This window comes from Rhododendron vialii, chromosome 9a (genome assembly GCF_030253575.1).
Source record: "Rhododendron vialii isolate Sample 1 chromosome 9a, ASM3025357v1".
Classification (NCBI taxonomy): Eukaryota; Viridiplantae; Streptophyta; class Magnoliopsida; order Ericales; family Ericaceae; genus Rhododendron; species Rhododendron vialii.
In genome coordinates, this window is record NC_080565.1 from 24,524,326 (window position 1) to 24,547,337 (window position 23,012).

Below are 23,012 nucleotides of genomic sequence, written 5' to 3' on the forward strand. Positions count from 1 at the left end.
CTAACCAGCCTACAAGGCTGGTTGTTAGGCCAAGTCTTCCACCCACCATACACCTCTTCTTGCCCTATAAGTACCCCCCATCGTTCTTCTTCGAAAGGGTTACAAGAAATCAAGTAAGAAAGGCTACATAAACCCTAATACTCTTGATATTTACTCACTCAACCCATCTTCATACACTGATTTCACAAGCTCTATCATCTTCTTCAAGCTATTTCCATATCACTCAAGCAAAGGTATAACTTTACTACATGTTTACTGTTTTGGTCCCTGAGGGGGGCTGGCAGGATCAAGGCTTGTAATCAATACCAGTCCTGGTCCCAAAGTCAGCAGGGTTACAAGAACCGTCGGCTGGCACTCCTACGCGCGATGGAGCCACTCCAACGCGCGACTATTATGGTCATCGCGCGACGCTCCTCGTGGGGATAGGATACTAGTTATTTTTTTGTTTTCCATGGTGTAATAAATCACCTTAAAGCATGATTAGAATTAATCCATTGCCTTGCATGATAAAATTTGTAGCTTAACTTAGCTTATTTGTTTGTTCATTTGGGAATGTCCCTGGGTCGCTTCTGAATATGTCTCAGAGCCCAAGCATGCAAAGCAATCCTAGAAGTCCAATCATTGACACTCACGCGATGAACTGATTGCATCGCGCGATGGTCAGCCTGTTTCCAGCAATTGCCCTTGTATGGGCAACTTGGTCTATGACCTCTGCTTTGGGTACCCCCACTGTTTAGGGGTCGTATTTTATTCCTGTTATCCTTGTTTGTAATAATTATTTAATTTCAGTATATATAAACTGCTTGGTTTGCCCCCTGGGTGTGCACTGGTCCTTCCAGAGCCCAGAATTCAACCAGCTTGAAGGATGTCAACCCTCGCGCGATGTAGTGGGTTCGACGCGCGATGGTTTGTTTGCATGCTGGAAGTTTCATGCATGCAAGTTGGCCACTACTCGTGTCAAATTCACTCCAATGCACTGTTTGATATTCGGTCACAGTGTGAGGGCTTTATCTCAATTATTTTATAGCATATCTGCCAACCATGCTATTATCGATCACATCCTGCAAAGTGTTATGGTTTTAATCCCCGATTAACTGTTTTCCCGCCTTAATTGGCTAAAAATTGGTTAAATAAAAGAAGAATCGCAAATATTTTCACAAAATGCTTAAGTATAGACCGATCTCATGATTGGGCGAGAAGGGTGCCATAAAACCCTTACCCTCTCGTAACCTGGCTCCCGAACCCAAATATAGTTATGACGAACTGGTTCCTTAACTTTTTCAAATCAAATAGTGCGGCAAGTGCTTCGAAATACAATTCCTTGGGTGTCAAACCTTCAAAACCCAAGTGGCGACTCTGTATTTTGCGAGCGCTTGCCGTCCGCGCTCGCGCTCCCTCGATTCCGGGCTCTTGTATTGGGAAATCCGGAAATTTCCAAAGGGCACGCTGCCCACAGACTGCAGAAAAAAGAATCTTCCTCGTTGACACGTGGCCGCGTTTCGCTTTCTTTCTAAACCTTCTTTTTCAAAAAAAAAATGTAATTTCAAACTCAAATATAACGAAAATGAAAAATAATATTTTAATTTTTTTACACCGTTTAAAATATCTCAATGAGATCTATCAAACAAGATCCATATTTATAGAAAAATTATTTGTGTAAACATATAATTTTTTAGCTTGAAATTACTTTTCTTTTCTAAAAGTTCTCTTTTTAATAAATCGGAACGGGTTGATTCACCAACAAAAAATTGAAAAATGAAAAGGACTGTATGATTGGATGGTGGGCCATGTATTTCCCAACTATGGGCAATTATTAGGAAAAACTTCAAAAAGGTCCCTGAATTTTTAAGAATTTTATAAAAAAAAAATACCTGAACTTTAACTAATGACAAAAAGACACCTAAATTTACCATTTTGTTAACAATTATGCCATCGTCGTCCAATTCCGTCAATTTATAATGGATAAAGCTAATGGAAGGCGTTATCCTTATTTTTTTTACTTTTTACTTTTTGTTTTCAAAAATTACTTTAAACTCTTTCTTTTTTTAATAGTAAATAACTATGCAATAAAGTTTTTTTTCCTCACTATTTATCAAAAATTACTTTAATCCCATTTTTTATTATTTATAAAAATTAATTCGACCCCACACCACCAATCAACCCCACAACCAACTGCCAAAGCCCTAACCCCAATTTAAGAAATTTGAAATAACTTTTAACCTCCTTTTTTTGTTACTTTTTAATTCCAAAAATTAGCTTTTAGCTCTTTCTAGTAATAAATAAATATGCAATAAATTTCTTTTTTCTTACTATTTCCCAAAAATTGCTTTCACCCCCGTTTTTTTTTACTATTTACGAAAATTACTTTAACCCCATTTTTTTATTTTCAAATTTTACCTTTCCCTCTCTCGCCCTCTTTTTTTTAGAAATTCAACCTCTAAAATTGGGGTTTGGGCTTTGGTGATTGGTTGTGGGATTGATTGGTGGTGTGGGGTCATATTTCTAGTTTTAAAAGAGAGAGAGAGAGAGAGAGAGAGAGAGAGAGAGAGAGAGAGAGAGAGTAAATTTTGAAAGTAAAAAAAAAAAGGAGAATTAAAGTTATTTTTGTAAATAGTAAAAAATGGGGTTAAAGTAATTTTTGATAAATAGTAAAAAAAAAAAAAGAACTTTATTACATATTTATTTACTACTAAAAAATAAAGAGTTAAAAGTAATTTTTAAAAGTAAAAAGTAAAAAAAAAAAAAGGAAGGTTAGCTCCATCCATTACAAGTTGATGGAATTGGATGGTAGGGGCCTAATTGTTAATGGAATGGTAAGTTCAGGTGTTCTTTTATCATTAGTTAAAGTTCAGATTTTTTTTTTTGTAAAGTTCCTAAAAGTTCAGGATTTTTTTTTGAAATTTTCTCCAATTATTATCTTACCTTTTTCTTTCCCTTTAATTAACCACCACAAGAAAATAACAGAAAAGAAAGGTCGGGTGAAACTTGAGGTCTTGGTCAATGCGCATGCTTATGAAACAAAGAGTTTTTTCCGATTTTTAATTGCGTCCCATCAAGGAACGGTGAGATCAGTTCTCATAAAATTAATTAAGGCGTACATAAATTCACTCGCGCACTCTGAAGCTGTCAAAAAATGTTTGGAACAAATTGTAGAAATCTCCTGTCAATGTGTGTTGGAAAGAGTCTGGTGAATAATTTCGACAATGCAAAATAACAATAGTGTTTCTTTTATGTAGCCATTTTCCTCACAATAATTATAAAGGACGAACTTGGTTGCCAGGCAAGGATTGGGGATTGGATAGTACATAGGCACCACAATTATCACAAATAGACAATATGCAAGAGTCCAATAGCTTTTAAGGCTTTTCTTTTATTCTCAAACAAAGAAGGCTTTTCTCTTTTAGAAAAAAATGGCCAGTAGTTCTATGGTGGAGGACCACTTCCAGTACTTCTATCTATGATTTGAAGAGACATATAATTGATTTTACAAGAGCTAGAGGACATGGAAGAGAGTCCCATAGCTATGTTTGGCTAGTTGGGATCGAGTAAAAACAAGTAGGGCAAATTTTAGTTTCACCCTTTGTACTTTGAGCGAGTTTTAGAATACTTTACACCCCCTTAAACTATAGGACAAAGTGCAGGACATTGATTACATTTCTTTTAAAATTGACCATAAAGTGGTACTTTCTCCTTCGGCAGCAAGTTTCCCCTTTAAATGCACTTATATGTGACCACACAGTCCTTGAAGCTATTGACAAGCGTAATAACACCAATGTGAGGCAAACAAGGTCGGCCCTGATGTTTAGGTTGCACAAGTCCGACCCCAAACTTAGTTTTGCTCACATATTAGTATTTAGTTACAAAAATTAGATAGACAAACAAGTCAAAAAAAAAAAAATCAATGTTATATTTTGCTTTTAACTGGCTTGAATTACACACCCAAAAAAAAAAAAAATCAAAATATAACCCGGTTATATTGCTTTATGATTACCACGATCCGATTCAAAGTAAACAACTTTTCCTTACATTTCTTGAAGCAACTTCTTTGACTTATTCATGTACTCATTTTCAATTGAGATCACGGCCAATCTACTTAATCTCTCATGTGAGATGGATGTCCGAATGTAAGTTTCTACCGACTTCAACTAAGAAAAACTCCTCTCCACCGAAGCAACTGTAATAAGAATATTCAACTATAGTCGATAAGCAACCACATACAATTTGGAAACTACCATCATCTTCCCAACAAAATCTTACAATCACACAATTGAGAAACACAATTGAATGAAATTTGAACAACTTGATTACACTTACTCTCAAAAAATTAAAGAAGTAAAAATCTTTTTTAGCAAAAATGCCTACCAAAGTCAAAATTAAAGGAGTAAGATTTATCAATATAGACATTTTAATGTCTATAAGAGGTATTGTAATTAAAAGGAATATGAAAGTAAAATAGTTTGACCAAAACATAAAAAGATTTATTACAACAAAGTTTAATGGAGCAAACCCTTTAACTTTTAATACTCCAAATCACATGAAAAAATTAAATGAAAAGAAGTAATAGTAGGAGGCTTAAGCAAAAAAAATTTAAAAATGTCCTATGGAAAGACAAAGATGAAGGGGGCTCCTTTGGAAGGATCAAAAAAATAGGAAATGAGGCTAGCTTGATAAGATTTGAATCTGCCCATTTTCAATGAAGATACATGGCCTTACCACTGGGCCGCAGACCATATCCATTTTTTATGCGCTAACTTTTATACTTATTACATCATGGTTATATTTTTTTATTTTTTTTGGTTGCTCCGTAGTGAGAAGTTATCCAAATTCGAGGGCTTGTTGGATTTACCCTGGGCCGGCCCTGGAGGCAAACACATCAGCAAATGTGCAGTGCCCCCCCTCCTCTCTCTCTCTCCCTCCCCTGCACTCTCTCATTTAAGACGCACTTGCCCAAAAAACTACTACAAATGAATGTCACCAATGAATTTCAATTATTAGAGTAATTTAACAGTAATTGACCAATTTATTAATGTGTCCGTTGCGCTGTGATAATCAAAATTATCACTATTTGAAAGATTCTTGCAAACTAGTATAATAACTGCATACATGTGTATGTGAGAGAGAGTTTCGCAGCGATTAAATTCTTCTCAAATGTAGTAAGTCAATGTCGTAATAGAAAATGAAACTGACTCCGGACGTCACATTATGCATATATTTTAGGATAGCTTTCATTTTATTTTTAGCAGAATATCCTAAATCAACTTACGCATATCTTGGACGGACTTATCAAAATTACTACCTGCAGAGAGAGAGAGAGAGAGAGAGAGAGAGAGACAGAGAAGAGTCATAAAATAGAGTTGTCAAAATTATAACAAAAGAATAATTAATTTACCTCAACTCATCCATCCAACCAAAAAGGCAAGCTCTATATGCAGCCTCCCCCCTCTCAAGTTGAAGCTCTGATTTTTTCCTCCTTTTTTTTTTTTTTAAGCTTTGATGATGAAAATGCCAAAAGAACATAAAAGTACTCCTAAGGGATTTCATGGGGTATTTTTGTAAAGTAATTGGTGTAGTGGATGGCAATTAAGTCATGCAATAAAAGGTAAATACTGAGTTTTGGCAAAAACAAAAATGGTTTTGACAGAAACAAAAGGGGTTTTGGCATTATCAGCTCCCATCTAATTACTCCATGAATTACGTTTTGCTAGAGGAAACAACCCATTCCATTTTGGAAATTTGTTCCATCTCATTCCATTTCAAAGTCACCTAACTGCATCTAAAATCCCGCTCATACAAGGACTTTACTCATACAATGACTTTATTAAAACAAAAGTGCCTATTTTTTGTTTCCACAGCCTCCAGAAGAGCTCGATCCATAGTTGAATTGTTTCAATTCGTTTGTAATGTACATCCAAGGCCGCAAGTATGTTTTTTGACTTTGGTATATATGGTGTCTTTGTGTTCGTTTGGTGATTAGGGGTTTCATAATTGGTATTTTGTTATTAGAAATTTGTTCAACCGTTTGGTTTTCAGTATAAATGGGATCGAAAGAAAGAGGTCTAAAGGTTAGTCTTTTGTTAGTTCGACCGTTTGGTTTTCAGTATACATGTAAGAGATTGCACGTTGGAAGTTGCCTCAAGGATTCATTTACTACCTTCCACTTATGTGTCGTCTTCTCACGAATATTTTGTTTGCTTGTTCCTTTTTTTCTAATTAATTTACACTTTTGATCGTTAATTCATTCTAGCTCTCTCTTCTTTTCTTTTCACTGTACAAGATTATTGTGTAGAGGAAGACCAAATGATTTTCATTTTCAATTTCGCTTTGATTTTATTTTAGGTTTCAATAAAAAGTACTATAAAAATATTTAGAAAACCGCCGGTAATTGTAAAAACTGCTGTAATCTATGCACACTCGTGCTACCAACTGGGCTAACCCGCATGTTGATTCAAATAGGTTAAATAATAATAGTTATATTGTCGCAGCGGAATTCACAAGAGACTAGTTAGCATATTAGTCCAAACGAGATAAACAACTCGTCGCAATGAGCAAATCTTGCGCACAAATAAGAGAGAGAATCTCTGGAATATTATTGATAAAAAGTTGCATAAACTCTAGATTACAAACCCTTATATAGACTTAAACCCTAGAAACCCTAAAAATAAACTTGAAAAATAAAAAGTCCCAGAATTTGGGGCATTTCCTAAAACTGAAAACGGGAAAGAAAAACAAGACTTTCCCCAAAAGAATCAACTTAAAAGGAATTACAGTCTAAGAGTTATTAACGAAACAAATCTTTCCTAAAACGGCAAAATAACGCAATAGAAAACCTAAACGAATAAATTAGGTCGAAAAGCACCATTGCAACAACCTAGGGTTGATGAGTATTGACTGGAGCGCGAAAATAAGTCAACCCACCAAGTTTGGGCCTTTTCCAAGCTCGTTCGAATTTTGCCAAATTGGGTAATCTGAAATTAAACACCGTTTGGGCTTCTGGGGCTTGGTTCGGTCTAGCTGATCATGGAATTGGGCTTCCACGTATTCTACATCATATATTATACGGATCGGTTTTATTATAAGCGGCGGTAATAAATCGCCGATATTAAAAACTACGGTATATTCTATTTTTCTGGCGGTAATTTAAAAAGCCACCGGTAAAAGTCCTGAAAAAGGCCAGAAATACTGTCGTTTTAGGGTAATTATTTTTGGCGGTTTTATTACTGCCGCTAATTAAAAAACCACCAGTAAAAGTCCTTAAAAAGGCCAGAAAAACCACCGTTTTATGTAATAAAACCGCTAATAGTGTCTTTTAGTCGCAGTTATTTAATGCCGATAATAAAACTACCGGTAAAGCCAAAATTTGGCGTAGTTAATTAATGGTTGTGTTCAGGGACAGTAAATTAGGTATTTTTTAGGGGCTGGCTATTTGCAATCCATACAATCCAATTTCTTCATATAACCCACGACACATTTCTACTACCACAATTTACTTCATACAATCCAATAAATTCACCTACATTTTCTAACATACCCCTCCTCTTAAATCCCCTCCACCACCCGCACAACCTCCATAACTACCACTGCCACCACCACGACCTCCACCACTACCACAATCTTGACGACCTCCACTCGTCATATGTTTTTCTCCTTCACAATCCGAAAAAACTCATCTGAGCTGAGCACTTGGTATGGGGATTTTGTGCCTAAAATCGAACTGGTATGGGCTATGGGGATTTTATCTAGTTCCAGCGACGACTTCGAGTGCTAAATTTGGAAACGTAAATCGGATATCAAATTCCGAAAAACGCTAGCAAAATCGAAAGTTAACGTCCGAAATAATCGAAAGAATGCGGAAGTTGAGTTCTAACAACTTCGAGTTCTACATTTGGAACCGTAAATCAGATATCCAATTTTGAAAACCACTGCCAAAATAGAAAGTTAACGTCCAAAATAATCGAAATAATGCAGAAGCTGAGTTCCAAACCTTGTTCGGATGTTAAATTCTGAATTATAGAGCTGAAATCGGAAGTTAACTTTTGAATTATTGGGTGTTTTCCGAGAATGAATTTCCGAATTTTTCCGTGATCACAATCTGAATCTACAACAAATCCAAGAAGCCGGCAGAGTCATCGAAGGGGGAGGAAGAAGGAAAGCTCATGGGAGGGAACTAGCAGTAACGTGGACCAGAGACCAACTCTCCCCGCAAAATACCTAATGTTGTCATACTGAAAATCCCCTCAGAAGTTAAAAGGAAAATGGTGAAAATAATCCAATTAAGATTCAAGGAAGTACGAAAAATACAAAAGTGCATTAAAGTGTTTTTTTTTAATCATTTTCACCAGCTAAACGGCATCTCAGTGGGCTGTCAATACAAATATCCTAGATAAAAGGTGGTTAAAAAGTAAAACGTGCAAACGTCGAGAATCTAGCCCTGTAACCGAGAAACAGACACCAGAGTTTAGAAGGACCAAATGTCAATTTCTGGTCAAGCAGCAGAAAGGTTTTATTCTTTGGACAGTTTTCTCAGAAATTGATTCGGCAAAAGAAACCATTTTGAGCTTCAGAATTCCCAAAAAATAGCAAAAAAAAAAAAACCAAACAAAACAAATGTCTTTCCAGTAACATACTTCTAGTTACAGGATTTCATCAGCAAATTCCAGCATTCTCGAATACCAAGTTCTAATCACTGCCAAACTGTATGTACATCAAACAGTTCAGGCATATATGTACACAGAAATAAGCAAAAAAATTCACAATAAACACACTTAAACAATACAATATCGAACACTTAACGGCAACCACACTGAAATTCTTCAATCTTAGATAATTAAAAAGAAAATAGATTTTCTACCCCAAGTTCAACTCCTGACTGAACTGCCGTTCGAGCGATGACAGATGGGGAGCCCTGGTAAGGCTGGCTCTAACTTTCTTGATGTGGATCAGCTTATCGTAGACACACCACGGGAAGCTAATGAAGTGGTCCCGGCACAATCCCACGTTATATCGACCCCAATACCTTGGGTGATAGGTAACATGGTACCAAGCCGACGCTTTTGCATAAACGTCTTCACCTTCAGCATCCATGTTGAACCATGCCTTCGCTTCCATCCTCAACGCCCTCACGGCCAATCCGACATCTTCCGCGTCCTTGTTCCGCTCGAAAGATGACGTCATTTTCATTATACTACCGCTTAGTAGTTCCGCTTCCGTATTGATCTCATAGTAATTCATCAAATTTCCCAACTTGTAGTCGTACTCTGTCTTGTAATCAAAAGCGTCGATGAGATAATCCCTGAAACCGTCCACTTCCAAATCGGGATCATACGACCGCCGAGCCACTTCCCTCGTGAAGGACTTGGTGGAGCTTGTTTCCGGGGCAATGTTTTTCACAGCTCGGAAAAGCTTTCCGATCACGCGTTCTGATTTGTAAGTAGGTTTGTCAGGCTTTTCCATGAAATCTGGAAACGTTTTAACGCGTAATTGAGGAGGTATCTCTGCCGGCACGCCGGTCTTATTGAAGTCAACTGCAATCGAGTGTAGCTTTGCGAGCTGCATACAAGCAGCGCTCATGGCTTTTTCAGGTTCACTGTCTGCAAAAGCCGTGTGAGCATTGTCTATAATACCCAGACTGTCGTTGACTATATAGTTCGTGAAATACTCCTCAACTTCCTGCAGGGCAAACAGAAAATTTTAACAACATCAAATCTGGAAAAATAAATTTATCAAATCTGCTATTGGGCAATGCTGCACATGGGTCCACGATTACAAGTCTTCACAAATAAAACTATGGTGATAACAAATCAACTTGCAAGTAATGGTAATTACAACAGTGCCAAGTGAATTTTGAAGTGTACATGAAAATAATTGGTAATGTTGTGCTGTGAAAGCAAGGAAAAAGAAAGAACACAACCCATGTAGCAAAACTTCCACGAACGATGAAATAAGTTCAAAAAGTGTGCCAACATGGCATTACCGTGCATGTGTCCTCTTTCTGCACAGTGTTCATTTACAAATGAAGAGAATAGCTTCAACCGAAAATGCGTGGAAAGTAGTACCTCAATCGTGACATCGTGATCCTCCTCCTTAGTTGGTGCAGGGCTATAATCCATGGCATCGATTTGCCGCGGTGGAATAAGATCAGGGTCCCAACAAACAGTATACATGTCTCCATCCAAATCACTTCCTGAGCATTCATTCGGATGAGGTCTGAAACCAGAGACCTAAAGTTAGAAACTAACAAAAAAAATTATATAGGAGTACCATACCCATCCCTTATATTATGAGTGGCTAAGTTAATATTACATTCGGCATCACGCATGTAGTACTCACTAATTACACTTAACAATTGAAGGACTAAATACATTATCAATGTATCATCCAGTAGAAAAGTAAATTGTTAATGAGGCAACCGGTAGTGCAAGTGAAAGAATGAGAAGGCATCCATGACAAGCTATAGTGCAAACCACATGCTTGGCTAGAGAAAGTTCTTGGGATCCCAGACTAAATAGAGCTCCAAGGGGCTTATGCACATACAAATATTGGTTTCATAAGTTCCAAGGGGCTTACATCCCTTTATAGTGACGTATTTTAAAGGTGTGAGCTTAGGCGAACTAGAAAATATCACTACTAATTGGAACAGGCACTATCAGTTGGTGTATAGATGGTGAATGTGATATCCTGGATCCCAAATTGCAACGCTAGAGAAAGTTGAAATGCTATTTTGTAACATTGCATGCCTTCTTAGTTAACAATATGCTATAAAGCCACAACCATTGGCAAAGAGGGATATGGTTACCTTTCGGGAAGTGTTATAGCATCACATGGCAATGAACTTATGCACATACACATATTGGTTTCATAAGTGATCTAATTGTACGAACAAGAACATAAAAAGAAGACGAAGATCAGGAAAGCTATAACAGAGATTATGATGTCACTTACCTCATTCCTTTTTGCGGGAAAACCACACAATCCACCATGTGGTGCAACGCTGGAACATCAACAGCCCTTAAGACTCGAACGTCGCCCGGGTGCAAGCAAGGGTTTTTGGCAACAAATACCATACCCTTAACAATATGATAACCCCGATTCGAGTCGCTTCTACTAAGCATAAGAAGGGAATTATCACAAAATAACCTGTTTCCCGCCTCAGAAATTTGAACAAATACCTCCCCATATTCCAATGTTCTGGTTTCATCAAGACACCCCATCATATACCTTCCTCTTGGAACAAATATCCTTGTTTTAGTTCGTATTTCGAACAACTTTGCTGCCCTAAAGGTTTGCAGCATCATTGAGAGGAATGGTTCAGCATCAGGCTTGTAGCCACACAGAAGCATTTCCTTAAGAATGTTTGTGTTCTCTCCAGGAGACATCAATTCCAATGCATCCTGAGCCCTTGATGGATCGGTTAATATGGTATCCAGTTGTTCTACCGCTTCCCTTTGCTTCTTTTCAAAGATGTCATCATTAACCTCAAGGGTAGATAAAAGAGTGATCACTTGGCGATTCAAGAAACAAGGGTGATATTTGCTCCAATCCAAAACATCCAATTTCGTGTTGATGGATTCGAATTTGCACATACTTGGTCTTAAGGACATCTTTTTCTGTGATGTGGGATCCACAGCCACAACTCCTTTGTAACCGCCATATCGGATTTGGAAGGCGGACGGAGTTGAACGTTTAAGCCCACATTTCTTGGCCACTCTGTGAGCAAATTCGGCAGACATTTTCCCGATTCCATCAGAGAAAACATATTTGATTCCATCTTGTAAAATCTCAACATCAGGAATATCTTCAATTTCATGCCTACCAACACTCAAAGTTTCCGTGGAGGAACTGAATGATTGACCAAGTCTTGCGGCATATTTTGCCACGTTTCTAATCCTATGAAAGTCGCCCATCCAGTTTCTTATCTCAGCAGCAGTAAGCCCATTTCTTGAAGCAAACATCCATGCAGAATTATCGCGCAACTGACTTCCCGAGAAGGCAAGAAAATCAAACTTCTTATTTCCAATAACAATGCCATCCCTAAGAACCGATAATATACGCCTATAAATTTGAGTTCTTTTTTCCTCACTTGAAAAGGGTGTCCGTGGGGATAAATCGGTTGAGAACATCTTCTTCCCCTCCTCATCCACAAAAGAAACACGAAGGAAATTCTCAATATCTTGATGATAATGGCGTAACACCCGGTTAGACATATTAACCTCTGGACCACAGAAATACACTTTGCAAGGGGTTATTTGAACCCTGTGTACATATACCAATCCATCATCTAATTTAATGGTAGGTGTTCTAGGAAGTTTTCTTAAGGTGATGTATCTTATGTATTCGTCCCTGAGCCACCTGACAGGTTCATAGCAGCACTCCTTTAGATGATATAGTTTGTCTAGGGCATGTTCAACACATCCGATATCAATGACCTGGGGATCAACCAACCTAAAGAAGTTCATATCAAGTGTGGGTCCCGCAAGATACCCTTCTTGAACCAGCATGCAGATCTTAAATAGTATTTTATATGGCAAGTCAAGACCATTAGGTGGACCAACAATGGGTACTAGCTCCAAATTCTGGGAGTAAGGGAACCCCTTCTTCAAAATGAACGGCCTTTCATTTTCTCTGTAAGAAGGGAAATATTCACTGAAGTCCAGAAGTGGAACACCGCATGAAAGCTCCAAACAAAAAGCCGAAGATTGGCCAATATAGTTCAATGAGGTGAAATCTGTGGCCCTGACCCATTGGTCTTTAGGAGCTTCCATAAAATAGCTGTAAGCAGATTGTTTACTTGTCTTGTAGATCCGGGGAGCACCCAGCAACTAGCATACAAATAGGGAAAAAAATCAGCCTGCCTTGCAATTATGAGAAGTTGAAGTGACTGTGAATTGATACATATAAAATAATAAGAACAACTCTACATGGAATAAGATGCATTAAACATACCAGGCACATATTTTCAAGGCAAAGAAGCTAACTGTACACATAAGCGGATTAAAAAGAAATAGGTTTGAAACAGGTACACTTAATCAAGGAGCGGATTGACTCTCCAACTCTGAAACTATGCAAATGATTATTTAGTTTTTCCTAATAATGTGGCAGCGCCATCTAGTTGTGAATGATGTTTGATTCTTGGTAAAAGGGTTGCTTTATTATAACCCATCACAATGAGATCAAAAATCCTTTTATTCTATAACCCATCACAATGAGATCGAAAATCCTTTTATTCCTCTGAATCATATTTAGTTTAAACCTTTCAGGTGAATTCCCAAATAGTTACAACATCTCATTTCATACTTCAAAATATAGACACTTAGATAATACTTCGTCCCACATCCTGAATTCCATCTTTTGGATACAGGTCCTTGCTATGAAGCGCAAACACCTCAAGTCAAAAGTGCCGACACTTTCCGATGTGAACTCCCTCCTCTTAGTGAACTACAAAGGAAATCAAATTCTTTCACAAATGACACATGGGAGAGATCAAAAAAGGAAATTATGTCTGACCCTCAAATCAAAAGTGCCCTATTTTGTTTAGTTTTGTATTCGGACACTCTGGGGACACTCTACCTAAATCACAGTCTAGACACACAAGGAGTCTAGGACCCTTGCTGGACACATTGGGGGATATAAAACCAAATAGCAAGATCTAGTTAGAGTGTAGGCAAGTCTTTCTTAAATGATAGATGATGATTGATTGGATTTAGAGACCCATGTCAATGGTGAAACGCTTTTGTTAAGACACTCTTCTGAATAATGGAATGATTAATATAGACCAAGGCATAAATTGTATTTTATTAACTATTGAAAGCTTTATGTTTTGTTTTTTCTTCATGACAGTACATGAATATGATTTTTAAAGGTTCCCCACCATGTCATGTGCTCCAATTTCTACAAATCTGCATGTTGGAGTGCCTTGTTGTGGGTCTGTGTCGGCGAAGACTAGGTACCAATGTACCATGAAATTAAGGATTTTGGGAGGTCTAATCTTTGGAGAACCGCCGGCATATGAGACTTATACTATACCAGAGGCAATTTGACTTACTAGGAAACTCCTGAGATGTGAAAAAAAGTTCTAAACAAAACTAAATCTACCCTCTAAACTAAATCTACCCTCTATCAAATGGCTACGGCAAAGGTCAATTCCACTACCAAGGTGATGTACTGATGTCAGACTCCATGGCATATGGCCGGCTCAAGCGGCTCCCAGGGAAATGCAACGCATCTCTTACGAAGTCTTGAGTATCAAGCCAGATGCATGTTGAAAGAAATTCATGCCAAAATAAGATGAGCACCTAGGATAAAAAGAAGCTAGAGTGTTGTAGACAAGCCCTAGCATTATAGCTGCCACCGCATGACTCATGGCAGACTTTGCAGTCCTCTAATCGATCCAATAATGGCTTCACAGGTAAAATAGATCAATACGGGAAAGCAACCTCCTTAAACAACGTGAGATAACAACTTCATCTAGCAGATACGGAGGAGAGTAGTCTAATTCTTTGGACAATTAATTCTGCCTCAATAACTAGTCTCCAGTGACCCGATATTGTTGCAAAATAAGGTATAGCAGGTCCAAGGCCACCATGTCCAAAAGCCTTGCAGGTGACAATTTCCACATGTACCATCATTGATTTAGAGATGTAACCAACCATTGTAATGCAGGTTCTAAGATAACCGACGCACTCAAGCAAGGCCTATTGGCCCTCATCCTAAGGGGCATACCTAGTAAGGCACAAGCTTGGAGTTGCACTAATATTCTCTTGTTCCTTTAAGGATGGTCTAAATATCTTCAGGGACCACCGAAAAAATTTATCATATTTGGTTAAGTATGCTTCCCCAGTGTCCAGGAGAGTGGACTACCCATGACCGGTCAATACCGCAAAGTGCCCATGGAAAGTTGTTCCCTCAGCCAAGCCTATTAACTAATATGACACATTGAAACAATTAATTAACTCACCTATTTCAATTTTCATCAGCAATTTATCAGTATTAATAGACTTGCATCAAAAAATTGTAAGCTTTAGCCTTTCCAAATAGTTGGCACATTTGACGTTGTGATGCTCTCCTTTTGAAAAAAGATTTTTGACAAGCTGTGATGCTTGATAATTTGCTGGTCAGATAGGAACATTACAAATAGTTTTGCTTAATTAGAAGCCAAATCAGCACACAACCTGAACAGACAGATTATTTAACCTATGCAATGGATTTAAAACTGCTAGAAAAATATCCATCTAAGTCAGAACAAAGAGAGTACAGATGAAAGTAAATAACTTAATGCATACGGTAAAGATTCTGTGGGACCAAACCTGAATAAGCAGAAACTTTGCTCTTTGACCATGTGGACAATATAGCTCAATTTGCGAGATGTTCTCATAAAATAGCTCAAGCTTGTACTCAAGATCTTGGTAGGACATGAAGAAATCCAGTTTTTTTTTCCTTAGTCCAAAACCAAATTTTACTGAGATATCTTCCCTTTTCCAGAGCACTGAAAACTTCTCCTTTGAGATCTGACATCCAAAATATATAGTTACACCTTCCATATCATGTTCACATTTCTTCGGCTTGTGTACTAAATTAGCTTTCTTTGGGAAACACTTCAAATAAGATGATTGATAATACAACTTTCGCTGATCAGACAAGGAGAGAATCTGACTAGCACTTCCGGTAGTTGTGAATTGAACTAAAGCATTTGCTCTGGACCCCTTTTTTCTGGGCTCCCTAACCTCTAAAGCAACTACTGTATCTCTGCCTGTGTGTCGCTCTATGAGTTCCTTAACTATTTCCGCAGGCAAGACGTCAGGAAACCCAAACAACTCAATTGTCTTACTCTTACCCATCGAGTTCCAGAGGCTTTAACTGCAGTTTCATCGTATAATACTTTGTCAGCAATTGCAAATAAGGAAAGAGAAAGAAAAACGAACATAAAGAAATAAAAAGAAGATTGGAAATTAATGCAAGAAAACAAACAATTACCTATTTCTGAGACACTTGAAAGGCTGTATATTAAAAAAATTCATTCCAAAATGACAGAAAAAACATATCAAATGTAAGGAACTGTTCAAAGTTTGCAGTCCCCTTATTCTTTAGTTGCTTCAGTTAGATCACTGCTCTCAAAAGCTATAGTTATTAGCACTCACGCTTGGAGCCCAAGCAAGCTATAGTTATTAGCACTCGCGCTTGGAGCCCAAGTGCCAAGGCTCCAAGCACGATGGGAGAAGTAACAGCACAATTTTTTCACTAAATGGGAAAATGAAAAACTGTTCATAGTATATAGCAGAAAGCCAAATATTTTTTAGAATTTTTAGTTGACTTTTGCTTCAACCACAAAAACATGAAAATGAAGCATTATTCATCACTGTTAAAACATCCAACTCAAAACCAATTAGCTATGAGCAGAGACGTCACCTAGACTCATATACTAGATTTGGAGGTGATAATTAACTAATGTCGGACAAACATGAACACTACCCCGCAGCAGAAACCCCGACTCGCAAATGGAGATATGAGAAATCTAATTTGGTTTTCTATGTTAAACATCAATGTTTAAGTTTGGCTGTTTTTCCTTTTGTTCGTCCATCTGATATAATGGGCCACTGGATATGGCAGTACTGTATATTATGCCCACTTGCACAAGTAACAAGACACTTCACCCAATTAAACTCGTTAGATCTAGTTGTCTGAAAACATTAAGCGGATAGAAAAAATGTGTTGAACAATATATGAAAAACTCTCTAACACCCTCCCTCCCGTGCAAGATTCCAAACAACGATGGCACCTCATGTAGTGGTCCCAGTGGCGATGAAGTGATTGCAAGTAAAATCCCCTTAAGTTATCTTTTTCAAACCTAAAAGAACTACAAAATAGAAGGAAAAAATATATTTGGGAATTCCAATAAGCAATAAGTTTCAAAGTTAGAAGAAAGAAGAAGTCACTCAATTTCCTTGATAAAATAACCCATATTATGCAGATTAGATATTATGCAAATCATCTATATAGTTATAGCACTTCACTCTATTTGATAATAGCTCATCAATTTTGAACCATAAAAAGATAAAGCAAGTAAACTATAAGACAAGTTAGCCTCTCAAGACTATACAAGCGCGCATCGAGCCCACCTGGGCTTCACCAAGTACACAAATGGAACCTAACCATACATGCCAGCCAGATTGTAAACCTCAGTGACTTTTTCCGGACATGTTCTAGATCTCATCTACTTTTTCCGGACATGTTCTAGATTTCAACTCATCCATTGAAGGTATTATGGGTTGAAAAACACAACATTATGTCCCCCTTATAATAAGGGCTTCAATCATTAACCTTAGCTGCAACAAATGAGCACAGATTGTGAACTGAAAAAGGGATCTTGTGAGCCGTAGCTGCTGCTGCTGTCATATGTGTACAGATGTAAAGCAGATGATGATGTGATGATGGTGATGATGAAGAAAATGAAGTAATTGGTATTGAAGACGATTAAAAGGCGTGCTTGATTTTTAATTATGTTTCTAAAGCTACACAGTGATACGTTAGCTTTTATGGATGTTATGTTTTGGTTAGTATTTGGTTATTTAAACATATGAAATGTTATGTTTCATGATATTTTCAATGTTACAAGTATTTCTTATGTTGAAAATTTTGCCTATATTAGAATTCTACTATCTTTTTTTAAACTTGCTCCTCACTTTGATGAGGCGCATGCTCACCTTGCGTCTAGGCTCTAGGGGATCATGCCGCCTTGTTGCGCCTAGAGACTTGTAAAATCCAGGTACATCAGGTAATTTCTGCTTTATTATGAAATAAAACTTGAAGCATGTTCGATGTTAATAGTCATCGGGCCAAAAAAAAAAAACGCTTGTACACCAAAGTGCAAATATAAAAGGGGGGACACACTGCCCAAGCATATTCAAAAAATTGATCCTCAAACCAAATAGATCTGAGTTAAGAACCAAAGTTCGAGTGAAAAAACAAAAATGTAACACTTTTGACTGGGAAATATTGTTACACTTCACTAAGCTCGTGTAACCATCATAGCAACTTAAGCACTGTACAATATGAAGTTTGGACATAGTACGTACATATAAAAATAGCAATGTTTAAACTTGATTTCTAAGTAAATTTATCAATGGGAAAACATGAAAATGTGAAAAAAAAACAAGTGTTATTGGCAGAATTTGTTGAAAAACAGAGTCATAACTGCCCTAACGGTTAGATGTTACCTAACCGTAAAGGCTGTAAGCCTGTAACAGCTATGATTGAAATCACACCAGTACAGTCTTTGCAACAAGTCGTGGTAAACATCCAAACGGTCACAAAACACTTGTGGTCTTGCGGCCCATTTTCAAACCATCCATACATAAAGACAAGCAAAATGCAATTGCTGAACAATTGTAAACAGAGTGACTTTAAACCAAGATCTAACCAAACCTGAGCTCCGATACCATGCTAGACCACCTAATGTTCCGAAAACTTAAGCTTATAGAAAATCACTCCCACAATGTTTCTCAAGCTCTCCAAACTTCAAAAAAAAAAAAAACCGACCATTTTTCTTATGTTTTAAATCCATTTCCCAAATGACATCTTTCATTGGAGCATTTTTTTCGCCACCATATGTTCAATGATGTCATGAGTCACCAAAATATTATATTACGTACAATATTTGGATCATCTTATCTTCTATTGGGGCAACTGCAACCCCTACCATAATGATAAATTTAACCACTTATACATATAGGAGGAGTGTGGTATGTGTACGTTAGATGGTAAACCCAAGGGAAAGGGTAGATAAAAAATTGACTTTAGAACCGGTAAGTTCGAAAAGACATAGATTACTTGGATATCACAGAACACAATACCCTCGACAGAACACAATGGAGACAACGGATTCATGTAGCTGGTCCTAATGCATTGGGACTTAAACCTCAGTTTGGTTTAGTTATTATTGTATCCTCCACCAATTTGATTTCATCCTTTAAACCCATCTTTTTGACAGGTCAAACAAGTGAAGCTAATCATATCAACCAACGTGGCGAATAATATTAAAGGTAGCTGGATAACCAAGTTCATTGTCATTCCTAAGAGACAAAGGAAACAGAGTGTAAAAACATTGAACAAAATACTCTGCCAATACTGATGAACTTAATAGTTTTAAAGGTCTTCCTAAGGGTTTCTTAGATTAACATCTCCAGACTGTATGTGCAATACCTGGAATCAAGTCGGTCATTGCAACTGTGCTATAATCAGCCATGTTAAGAGTTTTCGAGAGGACATTCGAACAACATCGTATTCAATACATGAGGGTTTTAAATCTCCTTGCTTGCACAAGCAAATCATGCCTTAAAAGTAAAAATAAGATTTCCAAGATATGTAACGAAAAATCAAAATATTCTTATGTTATATAGAAAGGTAACAATGCCAGAATGTGAAGTAAAAATTGGACTTCCAATATATGTAACAAAAAATCAAAATATTCTTATGTTATATAGAAAGGTAACAATGCCAGAAAGTGACCAAAATCATCACTAACACTTCATGTACGTGTGAGACAAATTTCGCAAATAAAAAAAGGCAGCCAATTTGCCAAGGCATACTCAAATAACAGAAAGGGACTAAACCTCGAAGAATGGTTTTGGCAAGAGGAGAAAAACTATAGCTAAACAAAAACTAACTGGAGATTAATAAGTAGGTGTACATATATAGATCCATCGACAAGAGAAAAAGAAGAAGAAAATCCATAGTTCACAATATTCCATTAATACAACTGCGTATGGATTAGCTTCTTGAAAATTATCAAAACCCAACTTGCAAAAGCAAAGTAGAAAAAAGATTAAAAGCTCAAATATAAACACATCTAAATTCCTTAATTTCCTGTCGGCACACTTGAAAATGTTTTGGATACAGATGTGTTCAGAGCTGTCCAATAGTTGTGCAATTCACGTGCATCATGCCGTGCCTTATATCCAGGGGGTTGCCCTCGGGTTCAAAAAATGCACCAAAAATTTGTAATTTTCTTATATATAATTTGACTTCTCTTTAATATTTCGGCACTGAATTAATATAACATAACAAAAATATAAGAAAATTCACTTAAATTTGTGAGTAAGTAGATAATATAGCTCAAGAGAACAAAATAAGTTAGGCCCAACAAATTTACAACCAAATAAATATGTTTATTTTAGGGAGAATCCAATTTTGTACATTAATTTTTTTTTTTTTTTTTACATTTTTGTCACGGCTAAACAGAAATCCTGGAGCCGCCCCTAGTTGCGGACACATCTATCCAGACATGCGTGTCCGTAGCACTGCTCCAGTTAATTATGCAGGGAAATCAATTTTTCAGTTGTCCATGAAGTCAATGCAAAATAACAAGTTCAATTCATGTCACATAAGAGAGTGGATTTCTAGCATTCTACCAACTGAAATTCTTATACTTTCTACGTTTCTTTCTCTAACGTTTCCAGCTAACGAAACCATAGGATCAATCAAAATCACTAAATCAGGACAAATACACTGCATTCGGCGAAAACCCACAAAAAGTAAAGCTTAAAGAAGCAAAATCAGCAACTAAAGATTCCCTTAATGCCTTTTCAATAAATTTATTACCAAAAAAAAATTATCAGCAACTAAATAAGAGTTCACATTGCGTGAACCATGCGTGGTATAGAGACAGAATTCGCGAGATAGAAATATAATAAAAAATTGATCAAAGTTCATGCAAGTGGAGAGAGAGAGAGAGAGAGACTCACAAGAAGATACAGAAACCTCAACCGCTACTAGTTCAATCACATGAGCAAAACCTGAGAAAATTCACAGAGTAACACAAATATATATTAGAGATAAAGACCCATTTAAGTCGATTACAGAGAATGTGAGGGAGAAAGATGCATTCTTTTTTTTTATTATTTTGTAAGTAAGATGCATTCTTTTCACAGTAGAGAAAGTTGACTAGGGATTGACGATCAAACTAACCTCTCTCTCTCTCTCTCTCTCTTCTTGTTTCCCTCCCTTTCCCCCTATAAATATAGGCGAAAACGTTGGGAAATATGATCCACTATACGTAGGACCTTCATTCTAAGGGGCCGTTTGGCCCTCAACTAAGCTAAAGCTCTGTTTTTTGGTTTTTTATTTTACTACCATCAATCATGCCCGACGCTCTGTTTGGAAACTGTATAGCACAAAAAAAAAAAAAGGAAAATCGATTATGACGGGAGGTATAGAAAAAGTGGCTTGGATACTCAAGTTTTGTTCATATGACGGTATAATCATATGTCCGTATGGACCGTATAAATAAATGGTTGCAATTTTTTGAAATTCTTATTAGTAGTTACTACTGACAATAGTATGAGCAAATACAAGTCATTGAGCAAGTCATTGAGGAAATTTGAATCACTAGTGACAGCGTGTGACAATTCAAATTTGGACGGTCTCATTCAGTCTACATTGAAGACCGGAGAGGATCCTATCTTCTGTTAAAGTTTTGTTTGGTTTAAGTTTTGGGGAAGATTTTGGAATTAGGATAATAAGTAGAGATAGAGAAATGCGAGTAATAATTGTAAAGAAAACTTATTGGAGTCTGCGTGCATAGGTAGTGGTGGCTCCAAAATATTTTTTTAGGGTCGTCATAATAAAGTAACTTAAATGCTATCAATTCTAATAAAAACACATATAACGAACTTAATGATTTGGTATATTTCTTTTGACACTAAACATTCAGACCCTATTCGTTCGGATTTTGAGAGAGGTTTTTAAGAGTAATAAATGGAGGGAGAGAGATAGATAGAAAAAATTTATTGAAAACTGTGCGCAGGAGTTTAGAGACTCGAAACAAACAAGCTATCAATTTTTCACATATATTTTTGCTTTTTCACAAACTCTACTCCTTTAGTTGTTTATCTGAACTGAAAATTTGTCAGTCTTTCAACTAAATGGCTTTGGATTGGATAGTAGATCGACTATCAGGTGTGCGGAGTTAAATGAGTTTGGTGTTCAAAGTTGAGTGAATAGGGTGTTCAAATAATAAACTAACCTTTTAAATATATGAACATCATGTGTAAGAAAAAAACTAGGGTGTTCGTTTGACTACCATTGGCTCATGTAGAGCCCCCTATGCACAGAGGGAGGGGTTGAGTCTAGAGACCAAAAACGAACATAGTCTACTTATTTTGTGGTCCTCTTTAATTTTAATGTTCAAAAAGCGTATAGATATTTTATGAAAAATGTATTTTAAAAAATGTTTTGAAGTATATTTGAAATGTGTTGAAAAATACTCCGTAGTACTCCTACATTGAGGTATGTATGCATATGTCATTTATTTTATTTTATTGACAGTCCATTAAGAGCATCCACATTTTCCTCTCTTCCCTTCTCCTTCCACTAAAGTAGCGGGTAAAATTTTGAAAGCGGAGGTGCACCAGTCTCGTGGCCTTCATCGCCATTTTACAAAAATTGTAGTTTTGCTACAGTTCCCTTTTATAAGAGGCCCACTATTCACCCTTTTCTTAATATTTTATTATTTTATTTGTGAACTTCTCCCCACTTTTTCTTTCTTTTACCGATATGTACACTCTTATCTATCACCTTTCGACCCTTCCTCTTTCACATATGTGTGGGGCACATTCTACAATTAAATATGTGAGGCCGACACATACGTGAGAGAGAAGTGATCAATACAAGTAATGTACGTAGCATTGCTCTTCTTTTACTACTATTCTATTTGGTAGAAGTATTGTAAGTATTTGCTCTTTATTTGAGACCCTGGAGAGTCTTAAAGACAAAAATTAATTATGACTCTTTAAAATAATATGATTAAAAAAATAAGATCTCCGCACTGGTTCAAACGGATTAAAAATTGGAGTAATTAATTTTTTTAGACTGTTTATATATTAAAACATATGGTTAAAAAATTAAATATTTTAATTTTTAATCAGTTTGAACCGGTGTGAAAATCTTATTTTTTGAATCATTTTATCGGATCATTTTATTCTAAAGGGTCATAATTAATTTTTGTCTCTCTAGGGCTCTCATAA

General features: G+C 36.7%; 1 protein-coding gene across 1 annotated transcript; it reads right to left on the minus strand.

Moving 5' to 3' along the window:
- Positions 1 to 8,609: 8,609 nt before the first annotated feature.
- LOC131301682 (probable RNA-dependent RNA polymerase 1) lies at positions 8,610 to 20,789 on the minus strand. The gene is made up of 5 exons (XM_058328062.1): positions 20,733 to 20,789; positions 15,300 to 15,849; positions 10,939 to 12,815; positions 10,053 to 10,203; positions 8,610 to 9,666 (listed from the first exon to the last, which is right to left on the minus strand). Exons 2-5 carry the CDS (start codon positions 15,828 to 15,830, stop codon positions 8,845 to 8,847), a joined length of 3,381 nt encoding a protein of 1,126 aa, XP_058184045.1. The 5' UTR covers positions 15,831 to 15,849; positions 20,733 to 20,789; the 3' UTR covers positions 8,610 to 8,844.
- Between the last annotated feature and the right edge of the window lie 2,223 nt (positions 20,790 to 23,012).